Source organism: Arachis hypogaea, chromosome 13 (assembly GCF_003086295.3).
Source record: "Arachis hypogaea cultivar Tifrunner chromosome 13, arahy.Tifrunner.gnm2.J5K5, whole genome shotgun sequence".
Taxonomy (NCBI): domain Eukaryota; kingdom Viridiplantae; phylum Streptophyta; class Magnoliopsida; order Fabales; family Fabaceae; genus Arachis; species Arachis hypogaea.
The window spans coordinates 121,090,837-121,114,927 of NC_092048.1; the positions used below are offsets into that span (position 1 = coordinate 121,090,837).

Below are 24,091 nucleotides of genomic sequence, written 5' to 3' on the forward strand. Positions count from 1 at the left end.
ACAGAGGATCTTCAAGGAGCTTTGTGTTGTAAAACCCAAACAGAAGAATTGCACCGAACAGCTCAATCAGGCTCAAAGTGAGGAACACATACAAATAAAAAATTACACTACTCTGGATAATGAAAGGGTTCAGCTTCATTCAAAACTTCAAGAACTTTTAGCATCTTTTGTTCCATCCGTTTGAAACTTTTGTTATGACAGTAACTTCATATATGCTTTTATATATATTTATGTTCCTACTCTTGATCCTGCATACATCGATATTGTTTCAAATATTTCCTATTTATCGATTTAATCACGTTTCCAGAATCAATATCCTTAATTCGATATGCATTTTTAGAATATAAATCAATCACTTGAAAATGTCCTTCCCAAGTATGAGACCATTTGCCAAGAAACCTAGACTTCTTTTTCATCGGCAACACAACTTTTAAAACCAATTCTCCTATATTGAAACATTTCTCCTTTATTCGACGATTATAATTTCGAGCAACACTTTCTTTTTGTTGAATCATGTTTTCGAGTGCCAAAATGCGTTCTGAGTCTAAACCATTCAACTCTTCATACATTGCATTCCAATAATCATCAACTGAAAAATTATCTTGGCTCAATATTCTTAACGTATGGAGATTAATCTCTAATGGCAAAACTGAATCATGCCCATACACCAATTTATAAGGAGAGGTACCTGTTGACCCTCTTGATGAATTTTGATAGGCCCACAATACTTAACTCAAAGTTTCATGCCAAGTTCGAAGTCTACTCCCAATTTGTTTTTTAATCAAATTGATTAAAATTTTGTATGCTGCTTCGACTTGCCCATTAGCTTGTGCATAATAAGGGGTTGAAGTGACCATATTAATGTTTCTCGAGGCTTTAAAATTCTTAATTCGCTGACCAGTGAACATAGTTCCTTGGTCAGTACTTAACGGTTGAAGAATTCCAAATCGATGAATTATGTATTCCTCGATAAAGTCTATTACTTCATTCTGCCCAGCTCTATGAGAGGAACAGCTTCAACCCGCTTCGTGAAATAATCTATTGCCACCAAAATAAATTTATGATTTTTCGATGAAGGAGAGTGTATCAATCCGATTAAATTCAAATCCCATCCTCGAAAAAGTCATGGCTTAATGATCGAATGCAACTCAGACGCTGGGATCTGTTGTACTATCCCATGGCATTGACACTCTTGACACGCCTTTGCATAATCGATGTAGTCTTTGATCATAGAAGGCCAATAATAAACATGATTTCGACGTAATACCCATTTCATTTTTATCCCAACTTGATGGGCCCCACATATACCTCTATGAACTTTTCCTAAAGCAATATCCTTATCAGCTTGACCTAAACATCTCAAAAGGCTTCCATCAATTCCTTTCTTATATAATTCATCAGCCATCAATACAAAGTTCATCGCTTTCAATTTTATCTTCCTATCAACTCGAACATTGGGGTCTTTTAAATAATCAGCAATGGTTTTCTCCAATCGTCATCTTCCCATTTATCCAGACACAGCCTCTCTCTCATCGATAGGCACTAAAATCTGATGAATTTCTGCCAGCTTTCTTAGTGTCTCTGGGAATATCTTATATCTCGAAGCGATTTGAGCCAACTCATTCGCAATTTTATTTTGAATTCTCGGAATATGAACTAATGAGACTTTCCGAAAAGAAGTTAACAATCCCATGCTATTTCCAAATACTTTTGTAACTTCTCATTGTTACATTTAAATTCTTTCGACAACTGTTTCAAAACTAACTGAGAATCACCAAGAATTTGAACTTCTAAGGCTCCTTTTCCAATCAAAATTTCGAGGCATAATATTAAACCTTTATACTCAGCCACATTATTTGAACAAGAATATTTCAATTCAAACAAAAATTCTGATGGAACCCCATCTGGTGAGATAATTAAAATCCCTACTCCAGCACCACCTTTATGTTTCGAACCATCGAAATACAATTTCCAATAATCAACATAGACATCAATTATATTGGCCCCCTGTTCATTTAGATTATTCGAATGATCTACTAGAAAATCTGCAATGACCTGACCTTTCACGGCCTTTGCTGGGACATATTGCAAATCAAACTCTGTTAATGCTAACATCCATTTTTCTAACCGACCTCTCAACATTGGATATGTCAACATATATTTAACGAGATCAGTTTATGCAATAATTTTCATAGGTTTAGCAACTATATAGCACTTTAGCTTTGTACAAGCATAATACAGGGATAAGCACAATTTTTTGATGGGTGAATACCTTGTCTCAATATCAGTCAATACTCGACTAAGGTAATAAACAACTCGTTCATGTCTATTTTCATCATCTTGAGCCAACATACACCCAATCGTATTCATGGATGCCGAATTATACAATTTTAAATCTTCATAAGGGAAAACGTTTGCCATTACTGGAGCTTTGGACAAATAAGCTTTAAGTGACTCAAAAGCCTCTTGATATTCTTCTGTCCACTCGAACTGAGATTCATTTTTAAGTTTCACCAAAGGTGCGACTACTCGAGTTTGACCCGAAAGATTCGATATGAATACTCTAAGATAATTAATTTTCTCAAGAAAAGATTGTACTTCCTTCTTCAATTTAGGAGGGGATAAAGCCAAGATTGCATCAGCCTTACCTTTATCGATAGCAATCCCCTTTTTATGGACAACAAATCCTAAGAAATTTTCGACTGAAAGGCTGAATGCACACTTTAAAGGATTCATTTTTAATCATTTCTTTCGCATAGTAATAAATGCTTTTCTCAAATGATCGATGTGTTGAGTCACAGAGTTCGACTTAACCATAACATCATCGATATATACTTCCATAAAGTTTCCAATATACTTCTGAAAAATAGTATTCATGGCACGTTGATATGTCGCACCAACATTTTTCAAACCAAATGGCATAACAACCCATTCATATGTACCTAATGCCCCAGGACATCGAAAAGCAGTTTTGGACACGTCATCTTCTGCAATGAAGATCTGGTTATATCCCGAATCACCGTCCATAAAACTTAAAATCTCATTTCCTGTAGTAGAATCAATTAACATATCTGCTCTGGGCATAAAATATTCATATTTCGGAGTAACATTATTCAAATATTGAAAATCAATGCACACTCTCAATTTCCCGTTCTTCTTCATCACAGGGACGATGTTCGAAACCCATTCAACATAATGTGAGGTGCGAATAAATTTTGCCTTAATCAAGCATTCAATTTCTTCTTTAATCTTTTGATTAATCTCAGGAGCAAATCGTTGATGCGTTTGCTTTATGGTTCGAGCATTTGGTCTCAACGCTAGTCGATGTTCCACAAGAGAACAATCAAGACCAAGCATCTGATGATAATCCCAAACAAAACAATCTTTAAATTTGAGCAAAAGATGACGTAATTCAGTTCAAAATGGGACTGGAAGGTCCTTACATATGTAAGTAATTTGAACATCATTAATAGATCCCAAATTAATCTCTAAAGGATCTTGCGACTCAAAACCTTTCGCATTTTCACCATCTTATACCGAATACTTTTCAAAACCCAGCAATTCCAAATCATAGATACAATCAAAAGATAGATCAACGAATTCATTAGGATTGAAACAAACTTGATCATTCGCTAAATTAACAACAACTTTGTTTCCAATACAATGTACTTCTGCTACACCAGCAGCAGTTTGATTAACAACATTATCCTCATAATAGGAACAAAAAGAACTTAAACCATGGCTAAATTCGACCGAAGGGGTCGAGCCTACATTATCAGAAGAAGATGAAACTAATTTCCTACATGACTCAACTTCATCAGAAGAATCACTTTTATTTTCTACTGAAAGAAAATTACTTAAATATTTATTTAAAGTTACCAGATAATCCGAGACATCTCGTTCACTTGCCATCGAAGACTGTCCTCGAATTTATGTAGAAGAATCCCACCCAGTCGGAGGAATACTGAGTTGTGGATAACGAAGCTTAACACTCAAACCTTATGATGTCAGATAATAGCCTTCACAATTGAAAGAATTCAAGACCCCGTTAACATTCAAAGGTTTTAGTTTTGGACTATACACCCTGAAATCAACATGCAACTGTTCAACGTATAGATTCGAATCAGCCTTAACTACTTCAGGTTTTCCATCATCTGTCCAAAGAAGGATACTCTGATGCACAGTGGTTAGTACAACCCCAACACCATGGATCCAATCTCGCCCCAGTAAAGCATTGTAACTAGCTTTCGAAGACACCACCACAAAGATAGTGTTTTGGTAAGAAGATCCAAGCTTTACCACAAGAGTAACCAACCCCTTAGCAGGAGTCAAAACACCACTGTAATATGTCACAGCAATGTTAGTAGGAATTAGATCATCAGAGTGTTTCCCCACTTTCATCAACATCCTCTCCGGTAGAAGGCTAATAGCTGCTCCTCCGTTGATCAGAAATTTGTTTATTTTGATCCCACTCATAGTTGCAGTAATGTGTAGTGAGCACAAATGAGATTTTTGTTTCTCAGAAGGCCTTTGAAAATAACCAGGTTCATCCTCATATTGAATGAACGAAAAGGCTTCTTCATCATCCACATCATATCATCTATAGAATTCTTTTATATTACCCTAGATATTCAGTCGGGATAATCAAAAATGGTACTGACCATCTCATCTTCTCCTTCTTCGAAGTAATCTTCATCTAAACCAGCAACCTTATCTTTGTCACCATCTGAAGCAATACCCACTGCTTTTCCTTTATCCAACTTCACAGGGGAGGGAACTCCCTTTGGACACGTCTATCCACCAATCGGAAAAACTATTCGAGAATACACAGAAGGTGTTGCCCCTTTGACTTTGTTGACTGAAAACACCTTGGACATCGAGGACATAGAGATACGTCCCCGATCTTTCAACTTTTCAGTTTTGAATCATTCGACTTCTCATTGTCAGAGATTTTCTTAAGTAAAGAACAAACATAAGGAGGGCATTTCCTAAGTTCATCCAAATCAACTTCTGCCTCCAAATCAAACTCCTCATCAGAGGATTCCATGGCCACATAGGAAACTTTCTCCTTACGAGAGAAAGGTTTGCTCTTTAACCTCCTTTCATTTTTATATTTCTCTTTTTCTTTCTTCAGAATTTCTACTTGCCAAACCCTCTCAGCTAAATGGGCTAAGTCAGGAATATGTACATTAAGTAATTTTCGACGCATATAAAATCTTAACCCCATAACTGCTATCTTCACTACACTTTCAGAAAGTGACATAACAATGACTTCTGGCATTTTTGAAACGAATTATATAATCATCAATGGTTTCACCATCTTCATGTTTCAAAGTCACTAAGTCAGTAATTGCCACATTCAATTCTCCCCGATAAAATTGGGCATGAAAAGCAGTTTCCAACTGAGCCCATGTTGTTATCGAATTTGGTCTAAGATTCAAAAACCAAGTAAATGCATTCTTCGTTAACGAAGAAGGAAAAAACTTCATTTTCAAACTTTCATCATTGGCCAGATTTCCAATCTCAACCAAATATCGGGCAACATGTTCAGTGGTTGACTCCTCAACTTCTCCTGCAAACTTCATAATTATTTTAGGATTTTTCACTCCCCTTGGCACTTCAGCCATTTGAATATTATGAGAAAAAGCTTACACAAAGTGGGGGTCAATTCATGAATCCTATATTGAATCCAACCCTATTTAAAACATCTTCCACAATTCTGGTAACCTGATAACGTTCACCGACTTGATTAGCGCGTAATCGAGCCAGGACATCATTTGCATTTTGACCACGAGAAATTAATTGAGGATTTTCTCTATTTCTAAAAACATCGTTCTCATTTTGAAATAAATTTTCAAAACCATAATTATTTCCTCTGGCATTCTGCCTTTCTCCTTCATCATAATCAATGATTTAAGCAATTCGCTCGACTTGCCTTACAAGACGATCAAATTTCGATTCATGATCAGCCATCATAGATTCAAAATTGTAGTCATTTGCTGGGTTCATAAATTGACCAAATCATTATGACTTTCTTCTACATGTTGTCGAAATGCCACTATAGAATTAGAAGTATTCAATGTAGAGCTCACATTATAATCTCGAGAAAACTCGGATTGCTATTGTGGATTTTGAGCATTGTTTATCCTATGTGAACCCCCAAAACAAATTGGAGGAACGAAACTACTCACTGGTAGAGTATAACCAGGAGGAAGGCCATAAGGAGGCCAAACTAACAGTTACTTGGGGCTGAATTAATGGTGGATTACCACGTGGACGAGTGTTACGCACGTTATTTTCAACTTGAACACTAGTAATTGCCACACTTTCATTTACAACTACCCCTTCCGAACGTGAAATAACATCCAAAGGCTGTCTATTTACTGGTGCACTGTAATTCGTGGCCAAAACACTATTCACATTCAAAACTTCGTCAGCCATGTGAACAATCCTCCCACTCCTTAATCGCATACACTAAGTGACACCAAAATATTTGACACACTTTAATTAAAAACTGTCCCATCGGGCGTGCCAATTTGTTTTGTTCTATTTTTAGCAAGTCGATGGTGGTTCGATTCTAATAGTCTGGGAGCGAAACCAACTCCTCTTTTGCAAGTACCAATTTTCTAAAAGTTCATCAAAGTTCCTCGAATTAGACGAGATTAGAAGAAAAGACTGAAAAGACAATAAATAAAAGGTTTTGAAAATAAAATCAACTGGAATTGAAATGGTTTGCATTAAATCTAAACAAAGCAGTAAAATGCCTTCGACTGAAGGACTTTTGACATGAAGATTAAAAGTTTTGAAACATAAATTTGGACGAATAAAGTAAATGCTGCTTGAAAAGTAAATTTGCATGAAAAGTAAAGTCTGCAGAAAATGTAAATGGAAAATAAAGACATGTGGAAGGAACCTTATAGAAAATTGACTCGAAGCAGACTCAGAAAGTCCCTGGGATGTGAGTGTGCATGAGTAATTTCTGAAGCAAAGTTCCAACCCCTGTGATTTCGAGCCTTCTAGTATTTATAACCATTTTCTTAACCGATTAATTTGAAATGAAAATTCCACGTGTGCGAAAACGTGAATAACCATTCTTGCTCTTTTATCTGATCATGTGACGGTTTCAGAATGACTTTCGATTTCAAAGTCTTCGATCTTCTTTGTCGAATACCTCCTCAATTCACTAAGTTAATCGGACTCTTACTTAATGTCCTCAAACACGTGTCTCCTTCGATGCCAACTTCTTTCCGAAAGCTCACTTAGTTACTCGAATAATCTCCTACTTCGAATTCAATTATTTTTGAACAACAGAACCCTACAACATCTTGTTCTTCCTTTGTCTTGCATTTCCTAGGATAGTAGTTCGGCAGTGAGATTGATGAAGCGATACATTCACTCACCAAAAGCTCTTCCATGTCCTCCAAGATAAAAGTATCTTCTATCTGCACTGGTTGTGCCCTAACACCTGATTCGATACAACATTCATTTATATAAAGGATAATTTCTACAAATAACTTTTACCCATATTAATTATCCAAATAGCGCTTACCCAGAACGTCGAGCACTGCCAATGCCATTGTAAGAAACAGTGGATGCGCCTTCGGTTATTGAAAGACTCTGCATCTGACAAGACAACATCTGGCTCTTCGAAAATATCAGCAGCCCATTCCTCGTTGGTCGTCATCGTTACTATTGTTGTTTTCTCCCAATGTCATCCACTCAATTGTGTCATGATGCAATTAAAAACCCTTGTATTCATTACCCTTAAAACCGGTGATTTGCTTCTCACAATTCTTTCATGAACTGTAAATCCTATGAACCCTATCCTTTCTCACAGCATAGTAATTATACGTCCAACCTTCCAGACTTTTGAATTTGCAATGTCACCCTTCCTATAGCATCCCCTTTAAAGTAACAGAAATGACCCTCGCTCAAACACCTCATGGAACATATTTAAATCATCAACAGAGTCCACGAATCCTGCCTACATGGCTTAATCTCCATCCTCCAATATTTAGCCGCAACATGTGTCTTCTTAATTACTTATTAAGCTTCCTTCATTTTTTTAAATATATTAGATTTATATTCTGCCCTACGAATTACATAAAAATCATGTATGGCTACATATAATATATAACATATACATCCTCTAAATTAATAACAGGTTTTTAACCCATTATTACCACCAAATTCTTCAAGATTTTATCTGTTTTTATAACACAATATATTACAAGAACTATTATTTTACACAATCCTACATGTAATTGTTACAATTTATAAGGTTAATTATGTTGCACAAATTTAATTATTACCCTAAACTTTTAAACCTTGTTCATTTGAAAATCACATATTATTACTGTGTCCATGACAGTGTAATACTTAATAAAATATCTTCTCATCCATCTTTATATTCGTTATTTAGGATAAGCGCTCTTATTCCTGCATGCATAACCACTCAATAAACTGTCTTCTCATCCATCTCTACATTCGTTATGTAGAATCAACGCTCTTATCCCCGCCTCAATACCAGATACTCAATTTTTTTGTGATTGTTACCTGCTTTATTTTCTCCATGCATGTACATCCAAACTTTTGTTCTGAAATTAAATCGTAAGCCCTAAAACCCTAAACCTTAAAACTCAACTCGCAACCCTAAACCTAAACCCAAAACGATAAACCTCAAACCCAACCCTACACCCTAAACCATAGAGCGCTAAACTATCCATATTAACCCTAAATCCTAAACCCTAAATCTTAACCTTACCCTAAAAATCCTAAAATTCTCAACCTTAACTACTTTAGCCTAATCCCCACGTTAATAACCCTAATAAGTAAACCCTTAAAGATAACCAATAAATCTTTTACACCACCACCAAAATCCTAAATCCAAACTTAACAACTTCTTTCAATATTCATAACTCAAGTTGATTACAACTCATTACTTACCTTAACTACTAATGAAATACATTTTGCTTCCCACATGACTCACGATAAGTTGCAAGTAAACCCATATTAAACATAAGAACAAAACCTATTAGACAATTACTATATAGCTTAATGGCTCGTGATATTTAATATGCCATGCTAACTCAATGCAACTAATTCAATTATCCCACTACATACTATTCGTACATAATGATCACGTACACGAGTGCATCTATCTTTGCCTTTCATAACAATTTATATACTTAACTATACATCCTAACATTAATCCATCATCAAACCCTAAACCAAGCTACAATAAAATACGAACAACAGCCTCTTCATACCCTCATGCAAATAATTTTACCGACACATCAACTAAATAATGTTTATACATTATCATCTTTCCAATTCTTCATAAATGTACCCATGCTTTGGAATATGTCGCAGAAATTTCTCAACATCACTAATTTAATCTAAAATGAAAAAATATTTACATCTACATTGCATGTAACCCTAAGGTGAATGTTGTTATCACGAAATTCTCTTATCATTATTTTGTTCTTTCACATGCTGTGTCATTTCTAGGTAAATGATCCATTTCGTTCACATTCATGGATCATGTTATTTCATGCCGCTTTTGGTTCGACGCCAACAAGTCACCAAATTCATCGGGAATCACTATAGCCTACACTACTATTTCATTTTAAACCAACATAACTCAAGAAGCTCATACAAAATAGTCCATTAACCCACCTATCTTAACCACTTAATTAGCCATAATGAAACTGACACACGGAACGGGGTACATTTCCATTTTCGTTTTCGTTTCACTAGCAACCTTACCTAACACGCATCGCTTTCTTACGATGACATGGGGAGACATCATTCCATGCTGACCACTTCCATCAGCATGCTAGAATTTTTCTAATATTAAAGGCTAATTAGAGTCAAAATAAAATTTGGAAAAAAATCTGTCAGCTATGCCGTAACTTGTATCAGAAAAAATAGGTTAATGCGTCTCATTGTAGTCAGCACATGCTAAAACTCACCTACATTCATTGAGATAATAATAAAAAAAAATCTAAAATAGAAAATATGAAAGTTTTCAATCACTTTTAAAAATAAAAAAACATGACTATCATATTCATACGATAACAAAAATATACAAAAATAAAGACTTTTTAGTATAAATAAAATAAAAAAATCTACTTTTATTAGATTGTTTTAAACTAAAACTTATTATACATGCATCATATTTTGTAATTTATATAAATCACTATTTTTTTAATTCGTAAATTGAGCTACTTATCATAATTTACTAAGAATACCATAATATATTTAAACTGAGAAAGATATTGTGTTTAATGAAAAATATGAATTTAATTAAAAAACTAACTTTTTTAATTTAATATCAATTACTTTTTTAATTTAAAATTATAAAATTTAATTTTAAATTCTAAATTCTCAAAAAATAAGATTGATAAAATAATTTTGCAATAGAAACATGTTGGCTAAACTCAACATTATCATTTAATAAATAAATTGCGGTATGGTAGTAAGCTTTTAAAGTTGCACATCTATACATACTAGAATTCAAGAGGAAACATCACCGAGGTGGAATTTTCATAGAATTTAGAATTTTCTTAAAAAAAAATTCTCTTCTTTACCTTTTTGTTTTTACAGTCTATCCATAGAATAGGTTTATTAGATTTCAAAATCTATAGTCAAAGGGATTAGGTAATTGTAATAGGTATGTACGACAGCAGGAAAGTTATTTCCAACCCACTTTTTCTTTTTTTTTATTTTTCTTTTTCGGACAAAATTCAAGCCCAAGAGCCCAATGAAGGAAATAAAGAAATGAGGTTAGGAAGAAGAAGAGGTAAGGAAGACAGAAAAACAGCTATGGCTTTTGATTCTTCACCCATCAACAACGGTACACAGCTCTCTTCTTCTTCTCTTTCGTCTTCTTTCTATTTTGTAATATTTTTAATTTTATTTTTTATTTAAACCTTTTTGGTTTCAGGTCCTTCATCTCCAACAATTCCCCTTCAAGCCCAACCGGCAACACCTTCTCCTCCCTTGGCGATACTTCTCGCCGCAATCATCGTCGTTGAACTCTTCCATGCCGTCCGCCTTTGATACCCCGCCTGTGCATTGTTCCCGGTTCGCCGCAGCCACTGATGCTCCACCTACTCCAATGTGATTCAGAGGCTCCTGAATGATTATTCTCCGGTAAAGAAATTTTGGATTCCGACACAAAGTTTCATGAGTTTTGTGAGGAGTTCTATCGGTCTGTGAAGAATAGGGGAGTGGCAAATTCAGGGATTGATGAGGCTGGAAGTTGAAGACCAGGGTATGGTGGGTTAATTCTATCATTGATTTCCTTTTATGATCTTTTTCTTTTATTCAAAATCAATAAATTTGTAAGGATTTGTTTATTATTTAAAATTTTTATTCATTTTTGTAGGTTGTCTCGATATTGGTGACCCTGTGTATACTTGTCTATGTTGTGGTGCGTCGTTTTGGTTACTAGAGCGGGTTGAAAAACAGTCAAGAATTAATCAGCTTCTTTTTACACTTTGTTGTTTTCAAGGAAAAATTCAATTACTGTATCTTCAGAAAGGGCCAAATTTATTATATAATTTGATTCATGGTCATGATAGTAAGTCTTTATAGTTTCAGAAGAAAATTCAGTATTATAATAGTATGTTTGCTTTCACTTCTCTTGGTGATAAAGTAATAGACTCAGTGAATGATGGAACTGACTCACCACAATTCATCATAAGTGGCCAAAATTATCATAGGATTGGAAGTTTATTACCTCAGACTGGTCAAGTTCTGAAATTTGCCCAATTATACATATATGACACAGAACATGAGTTAACGCATAGAGAAGGAATATTTGGGTAAGGTCAACTCTTACAAAAATTTTGTTATGATTGTTTGTAATTTTAATTTGTTTCTTTTATTTTCAATTTAATTTTTAGTTGGTAAGATACTAATATGGATGTAACTTTGATTATTATAATCAAAATATTTGTATCTTATTGTTTAAATATTGTTGTTAAGATTCATTCTAATTATAAAAAATGCATGTTTCTTCATTTTAAGTAAAATTACTTAGTAATATTGTGTTACTATTTTTCTTAATTATAAGCAAAGTTCAAATATAGATAGACAGCTGATAATTGATTTGACCCAAATGATTGATGAACACAATTCCATAGAACAATCATTTAAAAGAGTGAGGGAATTCCATGAGAATCACCCGCCTGAGGTGTTTTCTTTGAAATTGTTTAGTCAAAGAGAACGTGATCGAAGAGTTTATAATTATCCTTCGTGCGATGAAGTTGCTGCTTTGGTTGTTGATGATTTTGATTCTTCTGATACTGGTCGTGATGTCATTGTTAAATATGCAGCTGGCCAACTTCAAAGAATATATGAGACACATGCTTTATACTGGCCATTGTAATATTCCTTGCTTTTTCCTTACGGGAAAGATGGTTATCAATTGGGTATTCCTTATCGAGATATTCAAGATATAAATGTTGCAGGGAGAAGGACTAGAGTATCCATGCGAGAATTTATCTGTTTTTGTTTGCAAATGAGAGAGCATGAGGATAGCATTATTCATAAGTCTAGAAGATTGTTCCAACAGTTTGTTGTTGATTCATTCTCTATGATTGAGTCACAAAGGCTTTATGAAATCAGGAAAAAATAGAGCACATTAGAGGAGAAGTCTTACAAGGTATTGAAGAAGCTATGCGACGCGGTGATACTGAAGCATCATCAATTGGTACTCGAGTGATTTTTCCTTCTTCCTTCACTGGTGGTAAACGTTACATGTTTAATAATTGCCAAGATGCTATGGCTATTTGTAAGCATTTTGGGTATCCAGATCTATTTCTTACCCTTACTTGCAATCCTAAATGACCTGAGTTTCAAAGATATACTAATCGTGATCAAGTTCCAATTGCTGATCGGCCAGACATTGCTTGCCGAGTCTTTCATGCTAAGATGAAGTGTCTTCTTAATGATCTTAAGAATGGTGTTTTTTTAGTCCTCTTAATGCAGGTATATCGAATATAGAGAATTCTATATTGAATTTATGCTTATTTATAAAAATTTCTATATTTTCAGACATTTTTTTACTTTTTAGGTATGTATACAACTGAGTTTCAAAAAAGAGGTTTGCCACATGCACATATTCTACTTTGGCTTGATGGAAGGAATAGATTGCAAAATATTGAAATTGTTGATGAGTTGATTTGTGCGGAACTTCCTACTCCTATGAGGTTTCCACATTTGTATAGTGTGGTTAGTAAATATATGATTCATGGCCCTTGTGGTAGGGTAAGACCAACTTTTCCATGCATGAAAGATGGAAGATGCTCCAAGTTTTATCCGAAGCAGTTTGTTAATTATACGAGTTTTGATGAAGATGGTTATCCTATTTACAAGCGTCGAGATATTGATGTTACAGTTAAAAGTCATGGTGTTGATCTTGATAATAGATTTGTTGTTCCATATAATCCATTATTGTTGATGAAGTACCAGGCTCATATCAATTTGGAATTTTGCAACAAGTCAAATGTTATAAAGTATCTTTTCAAGTACATTAACAAAGGTCCAGATCGTGTAATTGCAACCATTAGTCATTCAATTGAGACAACTCATTCTTTTGAAGTGGTTGATGAGATCAAACAGTATTATGATTGTAGGTATCTTTCACCTTGTGAATCTATGTGGAGAATTTTTGCATATGAAATTCATCATAGATGCCCACCTGTGCAAAGACTCACATTTCATTTACCTAATCAGCAGCATGTTGTGTTCGATGATCATGATACTATTGGCTCTGTTTTAATAAGAAATAGAGATTTGATGACAATGTTTACTGCTTGGATGATGGCTAATCGAACATATGTTGAAGGGCGAACACTAACATATGTTGAGTTCCCAAGTAAATTCGTTTATGATTTACAATCTCGATAGTGGAAACTAAGAAGAAGGGGATTTTCTATAAGAAGATTGAGTTTTGTTCATCCTTCAACTGGTGAGCTATTCTATATGCGTATGCTTCTCAATATGCAAAGAGGATGCACCAGTTTTCGAAGTATAAGGACTGTCAATTCTGTTTTATATGATACATTCCAAGAGGCATGTTCTGCTATGGATTTTTTAATAGATGATAATGAGTTTGTCTTGGCCATTAATGAAGCGGCTGAGTTATCTTCTGGCGCCCAATTGAGAAAATTTTATTTCATTGTTAATATCTGGTTGTCTTTAGGCCCATTTTAGTTTGGAATCAAACTTGGAAATATTTATCTGATGATATCATTTATTACAGGCGAAGTGAGCTTCATTTTTCAGATATTTATTTAATCTTTAGTTTATCTTTTTTATTTATAGGATTAAGAAAAACACTTAACAATAAATAAATAAAAAGTGATATGCACAAAGTTTGGAATACATACATAGCATGATAGGAAAAATTTTCAAACAATACAAGTTTTTGATATATTGATGAATTTACTAACTGAAAAAAAATATATTGCAGAAATAACAATGACTGACGAAGAGTTACAAATATTTTGTCTAATAGAAATAGAGAAATTGCTACAGGCCAATGGAAAATCATTAAGAAATTTTGCTGGTATGCCTCTTCCTAACGTTGATTTGGTCTCACAATTTAATAATTCTATGGTGTTGCGTGAATTGGAATATGACATTTCTGTGATGCTTGAACACGATTCAAATTTTCCAAAGTTGAATGAAGAACAGAAGTCAATCTATAATAGGATTATATATTGTGTTACTAACAAGGAACATGGGTTGTTTTTCATTTATGGGTTTGGTGGGACTAAAAAATTTTTTTGTATAGACTCTTATCTGCCAAATTGCGTTCTCAAAGAAGAAGTGTTATTAATGTTGCTTCAAGTGGAATTGCTTCATTATTGTTACCTGGTGGTAAGACAGCTCATTCTATGTTTGGTATCCCACTTGAATTGAATGAAGATACTATTTGTAGAATTTCAAAAGATAGTCCTAAGGCTGATTTAATTCGGCTTGCTGAGCTGATTATTTGGGATGAAGCTCCAATGACTAACAAGTTGGCATTTGAAGCTTTAGACAAAAGTTTTCGAGACATAATGACGTCGATTTTAGTGTCTTACAAAGATCTACCTTTTGGGGAAAAAATCATTGTTATTGGAGGTGATTTTTGACAAGTTTTGCTTGTTATTCCTAAAGCTTCTCGTGCTGAGATTATTATGGCATCAATCAATTCTTCAATTCTTTGGAAGCACTTTGAAGTGTTGGCATTGACAAAAAATATGCGGTTAGAAAGTGCTACAAATCAATTAAATTTGGACGAATTGAAAAGATTTTTCGATTGGATTCTTCAGATTGGAGAAGGGCGTATTGGGACAATAATTAACGAAAAGCTTTTAGTTCAAATTCCAATTGAGTTTCTAATTTTTCCTTCTGATAATGCAATTGATGATATTATAAATGCATTTTATCCTGACATAGTTAGAAACTTTGATGATACTAGTTTTTTCCAAGATAGAGCCATATTAGCTCCAACAGTAGAGATTGTTGAAGAAATCAATGATCACATTGTTCAATTGCTACCTGGGGCAGAAAGAGTATCTAAGTGCTGATTTTATATGTGGTAGTGATGCTTATTGTGACGTTGATGTTGATTGGATAAATACTGAGTTTTTGAATCAAATAAAATGTTCAGGGTTACCGAATCACTCATTGAAATTGAAGAAAGGCGTGCCTATTATTTTGTTGAGAAATATTGATCCAGCTAGTGGCTTATGCAATGGTACTTGCCTTATTGTTAGAGATCTAGGAACAAATGTGATTGGAGCTGAAATTGTCTCAGGGAGTCACATTGGAGATAAAGTTTTCATTCCTCGGATAAATTTAATTCCGAGTGATGCTGAGATACCTTTCAAATTTTAACGAAGACAATTTTCTATAAACTTGTGTTTTGCAATGACTATCAATAAGAACCAAGGTCAAACTCTATCCAGTGTTGGACTGTTCTTGCGTCGACCGGTATTTTCTCATGGTCAACTCTATGTCGCTATTTCTCGAGTGAAGAGCAAAGATGGTTTAAGAATTTTGGTATCTGGCGAGGAAAATGATGATTCTACTTTAACTCAAAATGTCGTATTTAAAGAAATATTTGATAAGATTTTATAATTTATTTTGTTTTGTTTTTATATTAATATTATTTTATGTTGTGGTTATTTTTTGTAATGATACTGCTTTATTGTATAAAATATAAAGATAAATTAGAATGTTAACTTATTTTATAAGATTCAGTTTATTCAAATACATTTTAACAAATTATTTTTCTATTTACTATATTGTATATTTACGAAAATATCTTTAAAAGATTTTTTAATTGGTAAAATATTTTTTCTTAATATACTCTTCAATAATTTTTTATTTATTAAATTTTAATTTTACCAAAATTTCTTTAATAAAAATTATATTTTACTATTAATTTCCTAATATCAATGCACATTTTTAGCATTAAATAAAAAATGCTTACCAATATTAATATGTATAACAATTAATAATAATAATTAATAAATAATTAACAAAACAAATTCCTTAAAATCAATAACCCATTAATTCTAAAATTCTAAATTCACTCTCACCTCCACATCAGAGAAAAGAGAGCAGCAACTCTCCACCAATTATTACCGTTTTAATTTTGATTCTCTATCCGTTTTATTTTTCATTTATACTTTTGTGGTAAATTGCTAACAGAGAATTAAAAAACATTTTAGAATGTTATAGTATAAGGGTAAAAAACCCTAATAAGCCAAGTCAAGAATCCTGTAATGTAAATACGCCAAAGCGAAAATCGTTTCAGCAATAAGCCAAACACTATTTTAATGTAATTCGAACCAGGGTGGTTCGAACTACAATCCTTAATAAATCGAACCAGGGTGGTTCGAATTAGGGTGAGAGAAACGTTGAACGTAATTCGAACCAAGGTGGTTCGAACTCAAAATCAACGTAATTCGAACTGGGGTAGTTCGAATTATGCATTCGAAATCAACCCATATAATTCGAACCAACCTGGTTCGAATTACCCTTGAAGTGGCTCCTTAGTAATTCGAACCAACCTGGTTCGAATTACTCGTGATTTGGCTATATAAGGAGTTCGAATCAGCCTCATTCGAACCATTCTTCCTTTGCCCTACCCCACCAAATCCCAGAGAAAACGACCCAGATTCTCTCCGACGAAGACCTGAACGGAATACTCTGCTGATGGGGGATGATCCGGCACGGTTATATCGCTTGGACGGAGTTGCTCATATAGCCGGGGTCATCAACGACGAGGTTAGTACAGAAATAACTTCGTGCTAGTGGTATATGTGACTTAGTGGTTTTGCATGCGAGTTAGATGGTGGTTTATGTAGGAGATTTATGTTAGTGGTTTATGTTAGTGGTTTAAGTTAGTGGTTTACGTTAGTGGTTTATGTTAGTGGTTTATGTTAGTGGTTTATGTTAGTGGTTTATGTTAGTGGTTTAAGTTAGTGGTTTTTGTTAGTTGTTTATGTAAGTGGTTTATGTCAGTGGTTTTATGTTAGTGGTTCTACTTAAGCTGTTCTATGTTAGCGGTTTAGTTGTGCGGTCTATTGGTTTGTTTTGCATGTGGTTCTTGTTGATGTATTTTGATGCGGTTTTACTTAGTATAATGTTTTGTTGATAATTTATCGTGTTAGTGGTGTTTGTCGTTGTTTATTAAGCTGGTTCTAACATTGCGGTGCATTTCATGCGCAGCCTCAGTGATGCATCAGGAGCATGCGGCGGCAGCAGGGCATGCGACTGGATGACAGATACGTTCCGTACTTGCAGATGGCCGGTCTATACCATCTTGCAAGGCTGAACGATAGATGGTTCCAGTTAGACGAGGCCCTTGTCAGTGCATTCGTCGAGCGATGGCGTCCGGAAACGCACACGTTTCATATGCCGTTCGGAGAGTGCACGATCACACTCCAGGACGTGGCATACCAGTTAGGTTTGCCAGTGGACGGGCGTTACGTTAGCGGCTGCCTATCAGAGTTCCATATATACATCCAGGGTGGGCGTCCAACCTGGGAGTGGTTCCAAGAGTTGCTTGGAGTGATACCTCCTCCTAGCCAGGTTCAGAAGTACGCAGTGAACTGCAGCTGGTTTCAGGAGACTTTTGGTGAGTGCCCCGAGGGAGCCGATGACGAGACTGTGCGCCGATATGCCCGTGCGTACATCATGATGTTGTTGGGCACACAGCTGTTTGCGGACAAGTCCGGCAACCGCATTCACATCAGATGGCTTCCGTACGTAGCTAAGCTGGAGGAGATGGGTACCTACAGCTGGGGTTCTGCAGCACTGGCATGGTTGTACCGGTGCATGTGCCGAGTGGCGAACAGACATGTTGTCAAGCTAGCGGGCCCACTTCAGCTACTTCAGTCATGGATCTTCTGGCGATTTCCTCAGTTCAGGCCTGAGAGGTATGAGACGTTCGGTTGGCCATTGGCCTCGAGGTACTCCACTAAGTCATCTCTATTTCAATTTAATATACATAATCCATGTTTATTAATAATGTATTACATACTTTAAACACACATTTAAGTAGCCGTAACACATGTGTATGATGCAGGTGGTCAGGTTACAACCCTTCCAGGAGCGAGAAGGGTCCTAGAGTGCAGATGTGGAGGCTCAGGATAGACCGGTTACAGGACAGGGAGATCAGTATGCTACCTAATAAATTTCTTTTTTTAACCACACTATACGAGTTGGGTCCATGACTTGCCCTGACAATGGAGAGTTCTTCGTGCAGTTTATCTGGATGCCGTACAGCAGCCCCGACGTACTTCAGGTTGTGCATCCAGAGGTTTTGGAGCCTCGGCATATGGCGTTGTGGCGGTCTGTGACGTCGCTGATCTACTTTGCCATCATAGAGTGGCATCAGATAGATAGGGTTCTTCCGCAGTTCGGAGGGGTGCAGCCCCGTCCGAATCCCGCCCTGAACATCGACTTTCTGATGTCGAAGGACGGCAGAGGTGGGGATCGATGGTTCCCGTACCATTTGCAGAAGTGGCATCTATATTGGGACGACCGTGCGGAGACCGTGCTGAGGTTCGATGTTGTTGCCGACCCTGGACCGTCGCATGAGTTCCTCGAGTGGTGGAGTCAGCATGGAAAGAGGTTCTTGTCTCCAGATATGCAGTTGGGGGATCCGAGAGTCGTGCCTATTCCAGTTGAGGCCTCACAGCGGGGTCCTGGGCGAGTTCCTGACATGGATCGTCCTGAGGACGTGCCGGACAGATGGCGGGTTGAGAGGAGATCTCGTGTCGGGACACGACGGAGCCAGCGTGACTGGAACTGGCTTGAGCATGCTATGGACGATCATGACGATGCGAGTCCTGCTGGAGGCGGACGACGAGGCCAGCGAGGGAGACGGAGAGGGCGTGGTGCGGCGGAGCACCCTGGTCGTGACCATGACGACGATGACGACGATCAGCATGGGCCCGTGGGCGGGGATGGTGCAGGGGCGGTAGCAGTTGCTGGTGTTAGTACCCACGATGGCGGATATGGAGGTGAGTGGTATGGGTCAGGTATGGGTGACGGGGCTGACCCTGGTGACGTTCGACTAGGGTCGGGGCCTCTTGGAGATTACTTCATTGGTGTACCTGCCTATGACCAGCCTCAGCAGGAGGGTACCCCATGGGTTATTCTGGGATCACAATGGTCAGACTTCCTTGCCTCGGATACGCTTGATGCGGACTTCGGAGGTCAGCAGTTTTTAGAGGAGATTACCACCATCATGCAGGAGGACATGTCGGCCCGGAGACGTGGTCAGACCTCCGGCACGCAGGCTCCTCTAGATGTCGATCTGAACGAGCCTCCTACGACATCTGTTGCCGACCATTTCGGTTTGGGAGGTACCCCACCCTCCGCCTACACTGCTGCATCACATTCAGTTGCCGGGCCGTCTGTGGCACCCATCCATTCTACGCCACCTGCACAGCCTGCCCCGGATGAGGAGGTGGATGAGATCGAGGACGAGGAGCCGCTTATCCGCAGAGGTCATAGGACACGGGTACCCCGTCGTTGCTTTATGAGCTCGCATCTGTTTAGATGATTCATGATTCATGTATGCTGGCCATGATTACTTTTGTTGTTATTTTAGCCATTTTCACTTTTGTTGTTATCTTAGCCATTTTCACTTTTGTTGTTTGTTCATGTTGTTGTACTTTGCAAACGAGGTGTTTAATGGTTATATCGTTGAATATCAGATTCATTCGTAGTACGCCACAATGTAATATTTTGATTTACTTATTAAAAATTACATTCACCAGACTTGTAGAAAGACTCAAAGCGAAACATAACATATTCATTAGTTAACGCACAGTGGGCATAGTACAACACACAAAACTCAATGATTTACATGAGTGCTTAGCTAAAACATCGAAACTCGAAACTTAAAAAAATAAGTACCAAGACTAAGAACATGGCTACTAATGGCTTCCTGTGTGAGACGATCCAGCTAGCTGTGGGCAACTCCGGCATGTGTGTCCGGGTTGGCGACAGAGGCCACACCTCTTTGGCCGGTTCTGATCTGCCTCGTCCATATTCGTCCGTATCCTAGTGGACCTCGGACGACCCTCTCTCGCGCGCCTCTTGTTAGGGTCCGGTATCACAGTGGGCCCGTCGTATGGTGGCCAAAAACTCTCCGGGATCAGAGGTGTGAATCCAATCCGATACACACTGAATACCGAACTAATCCGATAGACGTTGTGAACATAAGAGGTCCAGGTCACCCGTGAGTAGGCACAACATGCAAGTGCGTGCTGACACGGGAAATGAAGTGCCTGGAAGTACCCGCAATCACATGTCTGAGAGGCAAGCGATACTCTGTAGCTACCCAATGAGAAAGAGTCCGTCGGAGTGGTCTCTGCTACGGTGAACTCGGAGTTATCCCGGTCATACAAAGTCACCGTGAAGCACCTGGCCGTCTTCAAGTTGGCCTCAATACACTTCACCAAGTGTTGGCTGAATTGTTGTCCGGTTCCCATCTGGGCCTCAGCCTCTCTCCCCTTGCGAACAAAGAGTTCCGCAAGCCTTCCATATGTTGCCTTCACCAGAGAGCATATAGGGAGGTTTCTGACACCCTTCAGGATTGAGTTCACACACTCGGAGATATTCGTCGTCATGTGACCGAATCTCCGTCCCTCATCACGATGCTGAGTCCACAAGGAATAATCAATCCGGTTTGCCCACTCACACATCGCCGGGTCTTCAGAACGCAGAATATCAAACCAGTAATCAAACTCAACCTCGGTCTTGGCATACGCCGCATTCACTAGAAGCCTTCGTGCGTCTTTTCCCTTGAAGGTTAGGGCAAAATTAGCCGCTACGTGTCGAATGCAGAATGCACGGTATGCAGATGGAGGTAACCAACCTCCGTCAGGAGCCTCAAGCGCAGGCTTGATGCCGTTATGCCTGTCGGATATAACCAGCAGACCTGGCTGCGGTGTCACGTGCTGTCGAAGGTGGGAGAGAAAGAATGACCAAGACTCTGCATTCTCACCCTCTACTAGTGCGAATGCAACAGGTAGAATGTTAGAGTTCCCATCCTGTGCAATCGCGATGAGCAAAGTACCCCCGTACTTCCCATACAGATGGGTGCCGTCAATGCTAACTAGCGGCTTGCAATGACGAAATGCCTCGATGAGCGGTGGAAACGTCCAGAAAAGTCTGTGAAAAAAAGCTTGAGACTCGTCTACTTGTCCACCAACTCGAACGGGGCTCGTCCGTAGGATTGCAACAGTACCGGGCATCGTCAACTGGACTCCCAACACCCACCTGGGGAGCTCGTTGTATGACTCATCCCAGTCACCGTAGATAAGGGCAATAGCCTTCTGCTTCGCCATCCAGACCCTCCTGTAAGTCGGCCTAAACCCAAAGTGTGCTGCCGTGGCACTTAGGAGCACCTTGATGCTGACGGATGCATCAGCCCTAACCATTGGCATAATGAACACCGAAATCACATGATAATCCAAGCTCCTGTGGTCACTCGAGATGGAGGTCGCAAGACAAATGTGAGGTCCATTGTACCGTTTGACCTCCCAAATGCCCTTGCGCTGCCTGAGACTCAGTCGAATCAACCATGTGCACCCATTCCCAAACTCAGAACACTTGCCCACATAACGGCGATGATCAGACTCCACTACCTTGTACTGTACCCCTCGCCGGATGCTGTAAGTCTTCACTCTTAACAGGGCCTCATCTTTATCCTGAAATTGCTGACCAACCTGGAACTCTGTCAGACCAGCAGTCCCTTCCGCATCTCTAGCTCCGAATCCAACGGAGTGCCCTGAAACACCCTCCTGCCTCATGGCGTCCAGGTCCAAAGAGGAAAAATGTGGTGGATACTGCTATGTGCCAGAACTAGAACCACCGACCGCCAATGCAGTCTCAGTCGCTCCGACCTCGTTGCCACTGTCATCCTCAATCATATCCGGCTCGACGTCGTCCTCCTCTGCATCACCCAACAATCCATCTCCGACGCCAACCGGTGGAACTCCCTGTAAAGCGTTCGGCAGAATATCAAATGATCCTACCACGTCGCCTACTTCGTCATTGAGATCAACAGTAAAAGACGGGGAGGCGACAGGTTGGACCGCTGGCTCGTACACAGGGACGGACGAAGAAGCAACGGCAGGCCTGGAACTGGAACCGGCTGCCGTGGCTACAGTGGTGGTATTCCTGTTCGAACCTCCTGAGCTGGATACCACATCAACCAGCTTTGCCAATAATTCTGGTGTCTTCACCTCTGGAAACTGCCTCCGACAAAGAAACATGACTTGCAGGTCCTCATCACTACCAATCGTGAAACAATCATACTTCACGGTATCCTGCAGGACCGTGACTGGAATGCGATAGAAAAACTTCTTAACCCGCTTCGCACCTTCCAGACTAAGTTTCATCAGCACAGATCTAACAAGGTCATCATACCTTGTCGTTGGATTCACGACAATACAGAGAAGATCCTTATCTGTGAACTTCAAACCGGAACGAGTTTTCCTCTTAATGGATCCTCTGTGGTGAACCAAAACAACAAAACTCTCCTCACTAGCCATCTTACACCCTCTAATGAGAGCAACTCACGTTTACAACCCTATATATACTGCTCTGTATACCACTAAATCGAACAATGGTGGTTCGAATTAGGAGTTGTGTAATTCGAACCAGCTTGGTTCGAATTACTTGACGCAGCATCTCTCCCTATAATTCGAACCAGCCTGGTTCGAATTATATGAAGCAGCTTCTCTCTCTGTAATTCGAACCAGCTTGGTTCGATTTACTTGAACCATCTTCTCTCTCTGTAATTCGAACTGAATTGGTTCGAATTATTAACGAATGGAGTTCGAACCACCTTGGTTCGAATTACATAAAAATATGGTCTGGCTTATTGCTGAAACGATTTTCGCTTTGGCGTATTTACGTTACATGATTCTTGACTTGGCTTATTAGGATTTTTTATCGATAGTATAATGTATTTACAATAAAAAAAAGATAATTATAAAAAATACCAAATTAATAGATTACATGCTTACATATAATCTTTTCGCACTTTTTAAATTTGACCAAATTAAAAAAGTTAAATAATTTTTGAATTTTTGAAAAAAATTCATGAAATGTATATTATTAAATTTATACTTTACTTTTCTCATTTTTTTTATTTTTTTTATCTTTTTTCTTCTTCTTTTTTTTTATAATTTTTTATTTTTTTTATTCGGTCTCTATTTTGTTTAATATATCTTTCACTCATTATTTTTTAATATGTATGCATTTTGTTATATATATATATTTGGTTATTTATAAATGCATAAAATAACATGCGCGTTCTATTTTAACTAATTGTATTTATTTATTCTAATTAAAATATCAAATTATTTATTTTTCATATCATGTATGTATCCACTAGTAATAGTATAATACCTATTAGCCTAGTAGATTTTTGTTAAAAAAGATTAACATTCAATATTGATATCTAACAAACACACGCTAGAGAATATATATATATTACATTTTCTTATTATGATGATTCACATTTTGTTTAGGGCTGCACATGGATCGGATT

The 24,091-nt window shown here is 37.7% G+C and overlaps 1 protein-coding gene across 1 annotated transcript; it reads right to left on the minus strand.

Annotated features, from left to right (window-relative positions):
* Nucleotides 1-236: 236 nt before the first annotated feature.
* On the minus strand, nt 237-1,420 carry LOC112735315 (uncharacterized). Its single transcript, XM_025784864.1, has 2 exons — nt 1,309-1,420; nt 237-649 (listed from the first exon to the last, which is right to left on the minus strand). Exons 1-2 carry the CDS (start codon nt 1,418-1,420, stop codon nt 237-239), a joined length of 525 nt encoding a protein of 174 aa, XP_025640649.1.
* Between the last annotated feature and the right edge of the window lie 22,671 nt (nt 1,421-24,091).